The 13,713-nt window shown below is 49.6% G+C and overlaps 1 protein-coding gene across 3 annotated transcripts in view; it reads right to left on the minus strand.

The window, feature by feature from the left end:
• LOC140427026 (fasciculation and elongation protein zeta-2-like) overlaps positions 1 to 13,713 on the minus strand; it is a 208,672-nt gene that overhangs the window by 45,355 nt on the left and 149,604 nt on the right. For all 3 annotated transcript variants that reach the window (XM_072512452.1, XM_072512443.1, XM_072512461.1), the window contains exon 4: positions 13,020 to 13,164. In XM_072512452.1, the coding sequence (XP_072368553.1) occupies positions 13,020 to 13,164 (145 nt within the window). The remainder of the gene's footprint in view (positions 1 to 13,019; positions 13,165 to 13,713) is intronic.

Raw genomic sequence — 13,713 nt, forward strand, 5'->3', positions numbered from 1 at the left:
TACCGATATGACCTACTGAAAAGATTTGAACTCGTGCTCTGTGCTGATAAGTATGATCGCCAAGTAATTAAAAGGTGATGATCAATTTATCCTTTTGCTTCTATGAGCTTAATTTATAGAAGTGAAGCTAAGTGCCAAGGCAGCTAACGTGAAAGTGACTCAATGTTACACGCTAAGAACAAATGCAAAATATTAATTCCAAGTAAAATCTTGGAAAGAGGGATTAAAATCATCTTCAACTGCCTTATCATTGGCTTTCCCTTTCCTGTCTTCATATGGTCAGGAATGTGACTGTTTACTGATGGTTTCAGTCTTCTCCTCCAATAGATGATGTAGCCCATGCTGGCTTTCATTGCACTTGAATATCATTCAGACTTGGCTTACAATTGGCATGTAACATTTGTGCCACTTAAAAGCCAGGAATGACAACATAAATCCAGTCACCTCTTGATTGAATTTTCACAATTCCCCTTTTGTCAAGTCCCCAATAAACATCTGAAGTGTCACGATTTACCAAACCTCAATTGGACTAGCCGAATCAACACAGTGGATATAAGAGCAGGACAGAGGCTGGGTAATCTTTGACAAGTGGCTCATCTCCTGACCATCAAGGCTCAAGTGAAGAATGCAATGGAATTGGAATCACTTGACTGGATGGTGCAGCTGCAATAGTCAAGAACCCCAGGACCATTCAGAACAAAGCAGTGCACTTGATCACCCTTACCTACCCCTCCATTGCTACTGCAGTATGGCTGCAACAATGCAGCAACTTAACAAGCTTTCTTCAGTAGCAATCGCTCAGGCCTACAATAATTATTGCTATGAACTAAAGAATCATGGAAACACCATCACCTCAAAATTCCTCTCCGTCATACACCAATTTGACTTGGCATGTACTGCCATTCTTTCATTGTCATTGGGTCAAGACCCCAGGGCTTGCTACCTGCAGGCAGCTCAAGGATGGTAGCGCTTCCAAAAGATGGGCACTTTTTCAGAAAAATTTAAAATGGCAATAAATGCAGCCCTGTCCATGTTAAACACATCCGAATAGCAAATTTAAATGAAAGCTATGATTTGTCTGAGACCCAAATAAAAGCATGCTACTCTTATTATTATTTGCTTGCTATAAAAAGGTATACTCAAAAATATGAGTTTTCATCTTGAACTCATACATTGATCTTCTTAGATAATCCCTCGGAGTCGAGAATGATTTACTTCCGTACTAAAAAACAGGTGACTGAGGAGATCAATGAGTGACTTAGTCTCTGTTACAGGTGCGGCAGACGGTGGTTAGAGAAGCAGATGGGTGGGGTGCCTGGTTTGCCAAGCGCTCCTTTCACTGTTGACGCTTGGCTTGTTCTCGGAGATCAAACTAGAGGTGTTTTGCTTCTTCCCAGATGTTTTGCCTCCACTTCAAGCGGACTTGGGCCAGGGATTCCCAGGTGTAAGTAAGAATGGTGCACTTTAAGGAGGCAATAAGAGTGTCCTTGAAGCATTTCCTCGGTCCTCCTGGGACCCGCTTGCCAGTCGAAGCTCCAAGTAGAGTACCTGTTTCTGGAGACTCATGTCAAACATGGGGATGATGTGGCCACCAGCAGAGCTGATCGAATGTGAGCAATGCTTAAATGCTGGGGAGATTGGCCCGAGCAAGAACACTGATGTTGGTGCCCATGTACTGCTAATGGGTTTTCAGGATCTTGCAGAGGCAGTGCTGGTGGCACTTCTCCAGACTGTTGTGGTGCTTGCTGTACATAGTCCACGTCTTGGAGCCACATAGGAGGGCGGGTATCACTAATGTTCTCCCCGTGTCTGTGTGGGTTTCCTTCGGGTGCTCCGGTTTACTCCCACAGTCCAAAGATGTGCAGGTTAGGTGGATTGACTAAGCTAAATTGACCCTAGTGACTAAAAAAGGTTAGGTGGGGTTACGGGGATAGGGTGGAGGTGTGGGCTTAGGTAGGGTGCTCTTTCCAAGGGCCGGTGCAGACTCGATGGGCCAAAGGCCTCCTTCTGCACTGTAGATTCTATGATAACCTATGATTCTGTGGATCATGAGCTTGGTGCTGGGTCTGAGGTTCTGATCTTCAAACACTCTTCCTCAGGCACCTGAAGGTTGCGCTAGCACACTGATGGCAGTGTTGAACCTCACTGTTGATGTTGTAATGCAAATGGTGAATATTGCACTCTAGAAGGAGAAGGTGGCTTCAGTGGACAAGGATTGTAGCATTTTCTTCTGCATCATACGGTTTCTCCAGTGACCATAGACTCAATCCTTCCTGTGTTGCAGTAATCTGCTTGCAGCTTGTTTAATTCTGTGGTGCATGTTCCCACTGACCACTTATTTTGTCCAGCAATACCAACTTTTACAGGTGCACCATAGAAAGCATCCTATCTGGCTGCATCACAGCCTGGTATGGCAACTGCTCGGCCCAAGGCCGCAAGAAACTTCAGAGTTATGAACACCACCCGCCTCCCATCCATTGACTCTATCGACACCTCCTTCGGCCTTGGGAATGCGGGCAGCATAATCAAAGACCCCTCCCACCCAGCTTACTCACTCTTTCAACTTCTTCCATCGGGCAGGAGATATAAAAGTCTGGGAACACGCACGTACAGATTCAAAAACAGCTTCTTCCCTGCTGTTACCAGACTCCTAAACGACACTCTTGTGATCTGATCTAATTAATATTGCACTCCTGCTTGCTTCACCCGATGCCTGTGTCTATGTATTTACATTGTGTACCTTGTAAAGCCCGATTGCGTATTTTCTTTTCATGTACTAAATGATCTGTTTGAGCTGCACGCAGAAAAATACTTTTCACTGTATCAGTACACGTGACAATAAACAAATCCAATCCAAAAGGAGTAACTGAATAAGCAGCATCATGTGCAAAATAAAGGTGTTTTTAAACCCATTTCTGATGAATGGCAAAATAGTTAAGAATGTTAAACTCTCATTTTATATTTTAAAAAATGCCTTTATTTAAGGTGATCCAAATGCATGTTCTTAAATCCCAATGAATAAATCCCTTCCAATTATGGTATTGCAAGGAATCAGTGCTGTTTTCCAGGTTAGTCTGCACGGATACTTTGTCCAACTCGGTATGCTAATTCTCCTTTGATGTACCCTGGACATTAAAAGTAGGCACAAGAAGAATTTGCGATGCTCTCCACGTCTTCCTGAAGGTAATATTTATAACAAGGATTTGATGATCAGGGAAATTGTAGCCATGGAAAGGTTATAACTTAATGAACTGGATAAAAATGAAAAGCTCAATAAATTACAGTAGCCTAATTTTTCTGTGTTTTAATGTATATGATGGAAATTTCATCTGAAGAGTCACATTTGACTTTAAATGCTAACTGCTTCGCTCTCCACAGATGATGCTAGACTGCTGAGTATTTCCAGCACTTTTTGTATTAATTATGGATATTTTAGTTCATCGAGATCCCTTTACACTGAACTTTTGAAAAAATGTGTATTTTGCTCTAAACAACCTGCGCCATAAGTTACCGAGCCTCTGATTTATCTGACTTCAAATTCTAATTTCATTATATGGGCTCCAGGATTTTCACCTGCATTTTGGAGATCACATTCTGCAGTTCATCTATTTACAATTTGTGACATTGATTATTCAGTCACCATAAATCAATCATTACAGCAAAAATGAAAATCTCCCCCCCTCCCCAGGGGAAAAGGGTTACTCTTGTGAATCTTCCAGGGGCAGAAGCTTAATAGCAGGTATCCACTTTGCCAATATTACATGTGTGCTAGCAATGGGCGAGAGGTGGGGGAAGAGAGCAAAAATGCAAATTTAAACTGTTACACTAATGTTAACAAAAGCTATGCTCACATCTTCCCAGTGAGGGATTTGGGAAGAGGAACAGGAGTGGCCATTCAGCCTGTTGAGCTTGCCTGCCATTCAATAGATCATGGCTGATCATCTACCTCAATACCATTTTCCCACACTGTCTCCATATCCTTTGATGTCTTTAGTCTCCAGAAATCTATCTATTTCTTTCTTGAACATGCTCAGTGATTAAGCTTCCACAGTTCTCAGGTAGAGAATTAAAGATTCACTACCCTCTGAGTGAAGGAATTCCTCCTCATCTGTCTTAAATGACCTACCCCTTATCATGGGACATTCCCCCCCAGTTTTAGACTCATTAGCCAAGAGAAATATCTTGACCGCGATTTATCGGACCCATTCGCCGCAGGCGCAAATCCACTATGACTGCTAACACTCATGAGAGCCAAAAACAGGATTTGCACCAGCAAGAACTCTGAATGCGACGTTCCCGGGGCCTCCCCACTGACATAATCAGCTTCACACCCAGAAAGAACAAGAACCTGATTTTCATGCATTTGAATCCATTATAATTTCGTTAGAGAGGTTAAAGTCAGATGCTAAGGCTTAACTGAATCGTCACGCCCACCTGAGTGATGTCACGAAGGCGCTAATTACTACTGCTTTTTAAAAACGGACTCCACTTTGAGAACCACGGTGCACAAGGGGAAAGTAACTGTTGGCCAGCTGCAGGGGGCAATTCGGGGATCTACCCCGGGATGGGGATTGCGCTTGGCACGTGGTCTTGAAGTATAGTCTGTCTGCCTTAAAAGCCCTGCACAACCCAGAATGAATGAAACAGCTTTCTGTTTCCCCAGCTTGACTGCCCTGAATGATTCTACAGGAAGGCTTTCTGTTTTAAACTCTTTTCACTGTGACATGTGAAACTTTAGTGCAGCAAAGAAGTGAGAATGAGCTCACAGATATTATTTGTCAGCGGCCTGAGATTATGGCCCCACTGGGGAGTGGGGGTAGAGACTGGGGGGAGGGTTTCAGCTCGTGTGCGATCACCACGTGAATATTACGTTTGTGTACTCTTCCCAGGGATGGTGCATAACTGCTTCATCCTGGGGAACTCGGAGATTCCCCAGATCTTCCCGGTTGGCACTGCCATGGTACCAGGCTGGCACTGCCAGGGTGCCCAGTTGTCACCAGCAGTGCCAGGGCACCACCCTGCCAAAAGGGCATACAGCTGGGGGTCTTGAATCCCCTGGGAGACCCTGAGCGCCATTCCATCTGGTTCCAATTTGTGGAGACCAGTACCAGAAGGTGCTCGCCCAAGGTCTCCAAGGCGAAGGGGATAGACCCCAAAGCCTCAGGTACCTTGGGAATCTGCACATTAACGCTGTCTCGCTTTAATATGCAGATTTGCCAAACCATGATCCCGCCCACAATGGGCAGGATTCACATTGCATTGTCTTGCGAGATCGCGTTAGATCTCACAAAGTGTTGCAAACTGGGTAGGTAGATCCTGGGAGCGGGGTCGCCCAGCTTTTTTTTTTTTAAAAATTTTTTTATTAAAGGTTTTCATAAAATATCAATAACAAAATGAGAAAGAAAAAATAACCCAACAGGGTTAAATACAAAACACAATCTAAAAAAGCAACCCCCCAAACCCCTCCCCCCTGTACCTAAATAATAAATTACCATTAACACCCCGACTTAAGACAACAGGTGTATACACCCCCTCAGAACCTTCCACTGTAAATAACAAACAAAAATAAAGTAAACCCCCCCACCCCCCGAGCTGCTGCTGCCATTGACCAATGTCTAGCGTTCTGCCAGAAAGTCTAAGAACGGTTGCCACCGCCTAAAGAACCCTTGTACCGACCCTCTCAAGGCGAATTTCACCCTCTCCAATTTAATGAACCCTGCCATATCGCTGATTCAGGATTCCACGCTTGGGGGCCTCGTATCTTTCCACTGAAGGAGAATCCTTCGCCGGGCTACCAGGGACACAAAGGCCAGAATTCCGGCCTCTTTCGCCTCCTGCACTCCCGGCTCCTCTGCCACCCCAAATATTGCGAGCCCCCAGCCCGGTTTGACCCTGGATCCTAACACCCTCGACACCGTCCTCGCTACGCTCTTCCAAAATTCCTCCAGCGCTGGGCATGCCCAGAACATATGGGTGTGATTTGCTGGGCTCCCTGAGCACCTAACACACCTGTCCTCAACCCCAAAGAACCGGCTCATCCTTGTCCCGGTTATGTGTGCCCTGTGCAGGACCTTAAACTGTATGAGGCTGAGCCTCGCGCATGAAGAGGAAGAGTTCACCCTCCCTAGGGCATCTGCCCACGTCCCCTCTTCGATCTCCTCTCCCAACTCCTCCTCCCACTTACCTTTCAACTCCACCACCGAGGCTTCCTCCTCCTCCTGCATCACCTGGTAAGTTTCCGAGATCTTCCCCACTCCCACCCACCCCCCCGAGAGCACCCTGTCCTGTACTGTGTGTGGCAGTAGCCGTGGGAATTCCACCACCTGCCATCTGGCAAACGCCCTTACCTGTAAGTACCTGAAGGTGTTCCCCGGGGGGAGCCCGTACTTCTCCTCCAGCTCACCCAAGCTCGCGAACCTCCCGTCCACAAACAGGTCCCCCAACTTTCGTATCCCTGCCTTGGGCCACCCCGAAAACCCTCCACCTGTTCTTCCTGGAGCGAACCGGTGGTTCCCCCGTAATGGGGTCCACGCCGAGGCCCTAACTTCCCCCCTATGCCTCCTGCACTGCCCCCAAATTTTGAGGGCCGCCACCACCACCGGGCTCGTGGTATACCTCCTTGGAGGAAGCGGCAGCGGCGCCGTTGCCAGCGCCCCCAGACTCGTACCCACACAGGACGCCGTCTCCAGCCTCTTCCATGCAGCCCCCTCCCCCTCCATCACCCACTTGCACACCATTGTCGGCCCAGTAGTACCCACAGAGGTTGGGCAGAGCCAGCCCCCCCCTATCTCTACTCCGCTCCAGGAACACACTTCTCACCCTCGGAGTCCCTCGCGCCCACACAAACCCCATTATACTCCTGTTAACCCGCCTGAAAAAAGCCTTCGGGATAAACACGGGGAGGCACTGGAACAGGAACAAAAACCTTGGGAGCACCGTCATTTTGATTGACTGCACCTTACCCGCCAGGGACAGCGGCAACGCGTCCGACCTCTTGAACTTCTCCTCCATTTGCTCCACCAGCCTTGTAAAGTTAAGCCTATGCAGGGCCCCCCAGCTCCTGGCCACCTGGACCCCCAAATATCTGAAACTCCTCTCCGCCCTTTTTAGTGGGAGCTCGCCAATCCCCCTGTCCTGGTCTCCTAGCTGAACTACCAACAGCTCGCTCTTCCCCATATTGAGCTTGTACCCTGAAAAGTCCCCGAATTCCCCAAGGATCCTCATTACCTCTGGCATTCCTCCCACCGGGTCCGCCACATACAGCAGCAGGTCGTCCGCATAAAGCGACACCCTATGCTCCTCCCCACCCCCCTCCAGTTCCTCGACTCTCTCGGTGCCATAGCCAGGGGTTCAGTCACCAGTGCGAAGAGCAGGGGGGACAGGGGACACCCCTGTCTCGTCCCTCGGTGCAACCGAAAGTACTCGGACCTCCTCCTATTTGTGGCCACACTCGCCATCGGGACCTCATACAACAGCCTAACCCACCTGACAAACCCCTCCCCAAACCCGAACCTCTTCAGCACCTCCCACAGGTACCCCCACTCTACCCTATCGAAGGCTTTCTCAGCGTCCATCACCACCACTATCTCCGCCTCCCCCTCCCTCGCCGGCATCATGATAACGTTCCAAAGCCTCCGCACATTCGCGTTCAACTGTCTCCCCTTCACAAACCCCGTCTGGTCTTCATGGATGATCTGCGGCACACAATCCTCAAGGCTAAGACCTTTGCCAGCACCTTGGCATCTACATTTAGCAAGGAAATCAGTCTGTAAGACCCACATTGCAGGGGATCCTTGTCCCGCTTCAGGATCAAGGAGATCAGTGCCCGGGACATCGTTCGGGGGTAACGCCCCCCCCCTCCCTTGCCTCATTGAAGGTCCTAACTAACAGCGGGCCCAACAGGTCCATATATTTTTTATAGAACTCGACTGGGAAACCGTCCAGCCCCGGTGCCTTCCCCGCCTGCAAGCTTCCTATCCCTTTGATCAGCTCCTCCAGCCCAATCGGAGCCCCCAGTCCCGCCACCAGTCCCTCTTCCACCTTTGGAAACCTCAATTGGTCCAGGAAACGGCCCATCCCTCCCTCCTCCCGTGGGGGCTCAGATCGGTACAATTCCTCGTAGAAGTCCCTGAAGACCCCATTGATGCCAACCCCACTCCGCACCACGCTCCCTCCCCTGTCCTTAACTCCCCCGATCTCCCTAGATGCGTCCCGCTTCCGAAGCTGATGCGCCAGCATCCGGCTTGCCTTTTCCCCATACTCGTAGACCGCCCCCTGGGCCTTCCTCCACTGCACCTCCGCCTTCCTGGTGGTCACCAGGTCGAATTCGGCCTGGAGGCTGCACCTCTTCCTCAACAATCCTTCCTCGGGTTCTTCCGCATACCTCCTGTCTATCCTCACCATCTCCCCCACCAGCATCTCCCTCTCCCCCCGCTCCTTGTGGGCCCTGATGGAGATCAGCTCTCCCCTCACCACCGCCTTCAGTGCCTCCCATACCATCCCCACTCGGACCTCCCCGTTGTCGTTGGTCTCCAAGTACCTCTCTATACTTCCTTGGACCCGATCGCTCACCTCCTCGTCCGCCAACAGCCCCACCTCCAAGCGCCACAGCGGGCGCTGGTCCCTCTCCTCCCCCATTTCCAAGTCCACCCAATGCAGGGCATGGTCCGAAATGGCTATTGCCGAATACTCGGTATCCTCTACTTTCGCTATCAGCGCCCTACTCAAAATGAAAAAGTCGATTCGAGAATAAGCCTTATGGACATGTGAGAAGAATGAAAATTCCCTAGCCCCCGGCCTTGCAAATCTCCAAGGGTCCACCCCTCCCATTTGGTCCATAAATCCCCTCAACACTCTAGCCGCCACTGGCTTCCTACCCGTCCTAGACCTGGAGCGATCCAGTGCAGGATCCAACACCGTGTTAAAGTCTTCCCCATTATCAGGCCTCCCACTTCCAAGTCTGGGATCTGACCCAACATACGCCGCATAAAACCCGCATCGTCCCAGTTTGGAGCATACACATTGACCAGTACCACCCTCTCTCCCTGCAACTTGCCACTTACCATTCTGTACCTACCGCCATTATCTGCCACAATGCTCAACGCCTCGAATAACACCTTCTTTCCCACCAAGATCGGCACCCCTCGATTTTTGGCATCTAGCCCAGAGTGAAACACCTGACCTACCCATCCTTTCCTCAGTCTTACCTGGTCTGCCACCTTCAGGTGTGTCTCCTGGAGCATAACCACATACGCCTTGAGCCCCTTCAGGTGCGCGAACACGCGGGCCCGCTTAACCGGCCCATTCAGTCCCCTTACATTCCAGGTTATCAGCCGGATCAGGGGGCTACCCGACCCCCCCCCTCCCCCGCCGACTAGCCATGACACCTCCTCGGCCAGCCACGCGCCCGCACCCCACACCCGGCCCGTTCCCCACAGCGGCATACCCCCGTCTCGACCCACCCCACTCGCTCCAGCTCCTCCTTGATCTTAGCAGCAGCAGCTCGATTCCACCCCCCCCCCCCCCCCCCCCACCCCCCAGGACCCATCATAGCTGGTTTACTCCCCCTCCATCGCACTTCCGCAAGTCAGCTGACTCCTGCTGACCCCGGCCACTCCTGCCTCCCTTTCGACTCCTCCCATTGTGTGGCACACCCTCCTCTCCCGCTCCCCATTCACAGGCTCTCCCCCTCCGTTCTAAGCACGGGAAACAATCCTCGCTTCCCCGCCCCGGTCCCATCCCCCCAGTCTTCGGCGCGGGGGAAAAATCCCGCGCTCTCCACCTACCACGCCCCGCCACCAACCAAAACAGTGCCCAACCCGCCCCATCCACCCTCCCCAACCCGAAAGAGAAAAAGAAACCCAAAACAATGCAAAGGCCCCCCCCCCCACCGAACCAAAAATAGGCATAACATATCCACAGCAGTCCCCAATCGCCCATCCCGACCCTCAGTCTGTGTCCAGCTTCTCGGCCTGAACAAAGGCCCACGCCTCCTCCGGAGACTCAAAATAATGGTGCCGGTCCTTGTAGGTAACCCACAGTCGCGCCGGCTTCACCCCTTCCTGTGCAGCACCGCCTTCGCTCGATTGTACCCGGCCCTCCTCTTCGCCACCTCCGCACTCCAGTCCTGATATATCCGAATCTCTGCGTTCTCCCACCTGCTGCTCCTCTCCTTCTTGGCCCACCTGAGCACACACACCCAATCGACGAACCGATGGAACCGCACCAGCACCGCCCGCGGAGGCTCGTTAGCCTTGGGCCTCCTCGCCAACACTCTATGGGCCCCTTCCAGCTCCAGGGGCCCCTGGAAGGACCCCGCTCCCATCAGCGAGTTTAACATGGTGACCACATAGGCCCCCACGTCCGGCCCCTCCAGCAGGCCCAGAATCCGCAGATTCTTCCGCCTCGACCGATTCTCCATCTCCTCGAACCGCTCCTGCCATTTCTTGTGGAACGCCTCTTGCGCCTCCACCTTTACCGCCAGGACTAAGTTCTCGTCCTCATTGTCAGAGATCTTTTGTTGAGCCTCTCGGATCGCCACCCCCTGGGCCGTCTGTGTCTCCAGCAGCTTATCAATAGGAGCCTTCATCGGCTCTAGCAGGTCCATTTTAATCTCTGAGGCAGCGCTGGATACCCTCCTGTTGCTCCTCCGCCCACTGCCTCCACGCTGCCTGGTCTCCACCCGCCGCCATTTTGTCCTTCTTCCCTCCCTTCTTCTGGTCCACCACCACCTTTTTTGTCACCCCGCTCCTAGTTAAAGCCATATACTGACGGGGAGCTATTATTAACTCCTTCCCACACCGGGAAACGTCGTAAAAGTGCCCTTGGGGGCCCTGAAAAGAGCCCAAAAGTCCATTTTTGCGGGAGCCGCCGAATGTGCGACTTAGCTCCGCATAGCCGCAACCGGAAGTCTCGAGAGGGAATACTTTTGGCAGTGTTCGCTTCACCAATCTGCCCCAAAATGTCTGTGGAAACTCCTGAAAAAGGTCTAAGAGTCCGTTCCAGATGGGAGCTGCCGAATGCGCGACCTACTCCTCCATAGCCGCCACCGGAAGCCTCGTCCCTGCTTCTTCAGTGGCCTTGGTGAGATCTTTTCACAGTTGTTCCCTCTGCTGTTAGAATTCACTTTTGATAAAGGCCCTCAGGTCAGTTTGCAGCTTTAAGCTTGCCCTTCCCCCGCCTGCATGCTGGAAGAGGCCCTGTTTATCCTGTTGCAGCCAAATCTTTTACTGTTTCTGCCGGGTCTGGTAGCCAAAAGACATAACATTCCTGGGGGACACTGTCAGGGGAATGTTGCAGTCTTCTTGCCACACCGGGAAATTTCAAACAAATGCCATGGGGGCCCTGTAAAAGAGCCCAAAAGTCCGTTCCAAGCGGGAGCCACCGAATATGCGACCTCGCTCTGCATAGCCGCACCCGGAAGTCTCGTCTCCCAGCTATTAATCGGCTATGCTGTGCCACGGCGAGCTGACTTTTGAGGCGCAGCTTGGCAATTGGATTGCGCCCATTGGGCAGCACGGTAGCACAAGTGGATAGCACTGTGGCTTCACAGCACCAGGATCCCAGGTTCGATTCCCCGCTGGGTCACTGTCTGTGCGTAGTCTGCACGTTCTCCCCGTGTCTGCGTGGGTTTCCTCTGGGTGCTCCGGTTTCCTCCCACTATCCAAAGGCGTGCAGGTTAGGTGGACTGGCCATGCTAAATTGCCCTTAGTGTCCAAAGAAAAGAGTAGGAGGGGATATTGGGTTACGGGGATAGGGTGGAAGTGAGGGCTTAAGTGGGTCGGTGCAGACTCGATGGGCCAAATGACCTCCTTCTGCACTGTATGTACGATGTTTTATGTTCCATTGTCAAAGTCAAGAAAAACAGGTGATTGGTATTAATTATCTTTGAGCATATATAAATAGGGGATATCTGGGAGGCTGGATTAGTGGGAGGAGAGCTGCAGGACTGAAACAAGTCAATAAACTATCTCAATTAAAAACATTTCAGTGTCTTGTTTTTGGCTTCACCGACTGGCTTGGATCCTATCCACAAGCAACATCATGATTTTAAAATTTTCATTTGCTTTCAAATATACCATGGCCTTTCCCCTCCCCATCTCCTTTAGCCCCACAACTCTCAAGATGTCTATCCTCTTCTAATTCTGTTCTTCTATGCACTCCTAATTTTAATCACTTCACCAGTGGAGGCCATGCCTTCAGTTGCCTTGGCCCCAAGCTCTGGAATACCCTCCCCTATACCTCTTTGCCTCTCTATTTTGCTTTTGTCCTTAAGAAAATCCTTGAGACCTCGCTGTTTGGCCAAGCTTTCGGTCATCTGACTAAAATATCTCCTTGTGGCTTTATTTTATAATGTTTCTGTGAAGTGCCTTGGGACATATCATTGTGTTAAAGGTGCTATATAAACATAAATTGGTGTTGTTAATTAGGAGGCAAAAAAAATGATGAAGCATATTTATAAAAGTTAAATATTCTGAATGCCTAATTCTTATATCCAGGCAATACAAGTTAAACACAAAAAGCAATAAACCCCAAGGAATAATCAGTCATAGGCACTTAAAATGTGATTACTTGACTAGTAGAACAAGGCAGATTGGACCCCAGACATCAGCATGACAAGTTTGCATCACTCTGAGACAGACTGTTCTATTCCAAACACAATTAAAGTAAACTGTAGGACTTCAAATTCCATTGTGGCACAAAAGAACCAGCTCAATGTTATGTGCCTCATCAACCTGTTTCACATCACTTTTACCAAATTTGGCAGGATTAAACTGGAATGGATACATTTTTCCAAATTTCTACATCAGAATATTTGTTTTAAAATACCTACTTCAAACAATCCATCTGTCTTATTCCAGTCATTCACCCTCCACAAAATAAAAACTCCCTATTACGGGATTATACACCAACACTGTCTTTATGACAATAACAATGAAAATTTTGGTTTCCTTAGATAATCTTTCAAATAACACTGATCCCATAGCCCAGCTTTAATCATATGCACTCAAAGCGCTTACGTTCTTCGTAGCTGTTGCTGGTGTTAGATCGCTTGAGCGTCTGAATTTCCTGGGAAAGTATGGAAAGTCGGTCAGATTGCGTGGGTGTGTCATCTTCTTCAGGGTCAGGAGATTCTTGCATCATTTCCTCTATTTCCTCGATCACCTTGTAAAGAAGCATGAAAATATGTTTTATAGAAGGTACAACGTATTGCCATTAGCTGTTAATGGCAACTGCAGCACAAATAACAGTAATATACTTCTATTAATTTGATACCAAATAAGTCTTTCATATATATAATGCCTTACTCATAGACTTATCCATGTCAAAGCATGATCACAAGAACTTCCAGCAATCCAGCTCTTGGTCTGTAACATCGTAGGTAGGAGATGAGGAACATATCAACCGTGATGAAATGGCGGAGCAGACTCGATGGGCCGAATGGCCTAGTTCTGCTTCTATATCTTATGAACTTCTGAACATCAATGAGCTAAATGGCGTAAAGGTACTTTTATGTTACATTAATGCTGAGGCACATTTCAAGCAGCTAGCTGCAAACAAAATGTAAAATTCTGGATTTTGTCACAAAATCCAGGAAAACCCATTTTTGGTTGTCTTCCAGGTCATCAATCTGTGCCTATTCTGTCAGCTGCATGCTTGGCGTGCAAACAGCTACGCAAGACTGGTTTTCTGGAGAACCCAGCAACAACGGCA

Source organism: Scyliorhinus torazame, chromosome 1, assembly GCF_047496885.1.
Source record: "Scyliorhinus torazame isolate Kashiwa2021f chromosome 1, sScyTor2.1, whole genome shotgun sequence".
NCBI classification, from domain to species: domain Eukaryota; kingdom Metazoa; phylum Chordata; class Chondrichthyes; order Carcharhiniformes; family Scyliorhinidae; genus Scyliorhinus; species Scyliorhinus torazame.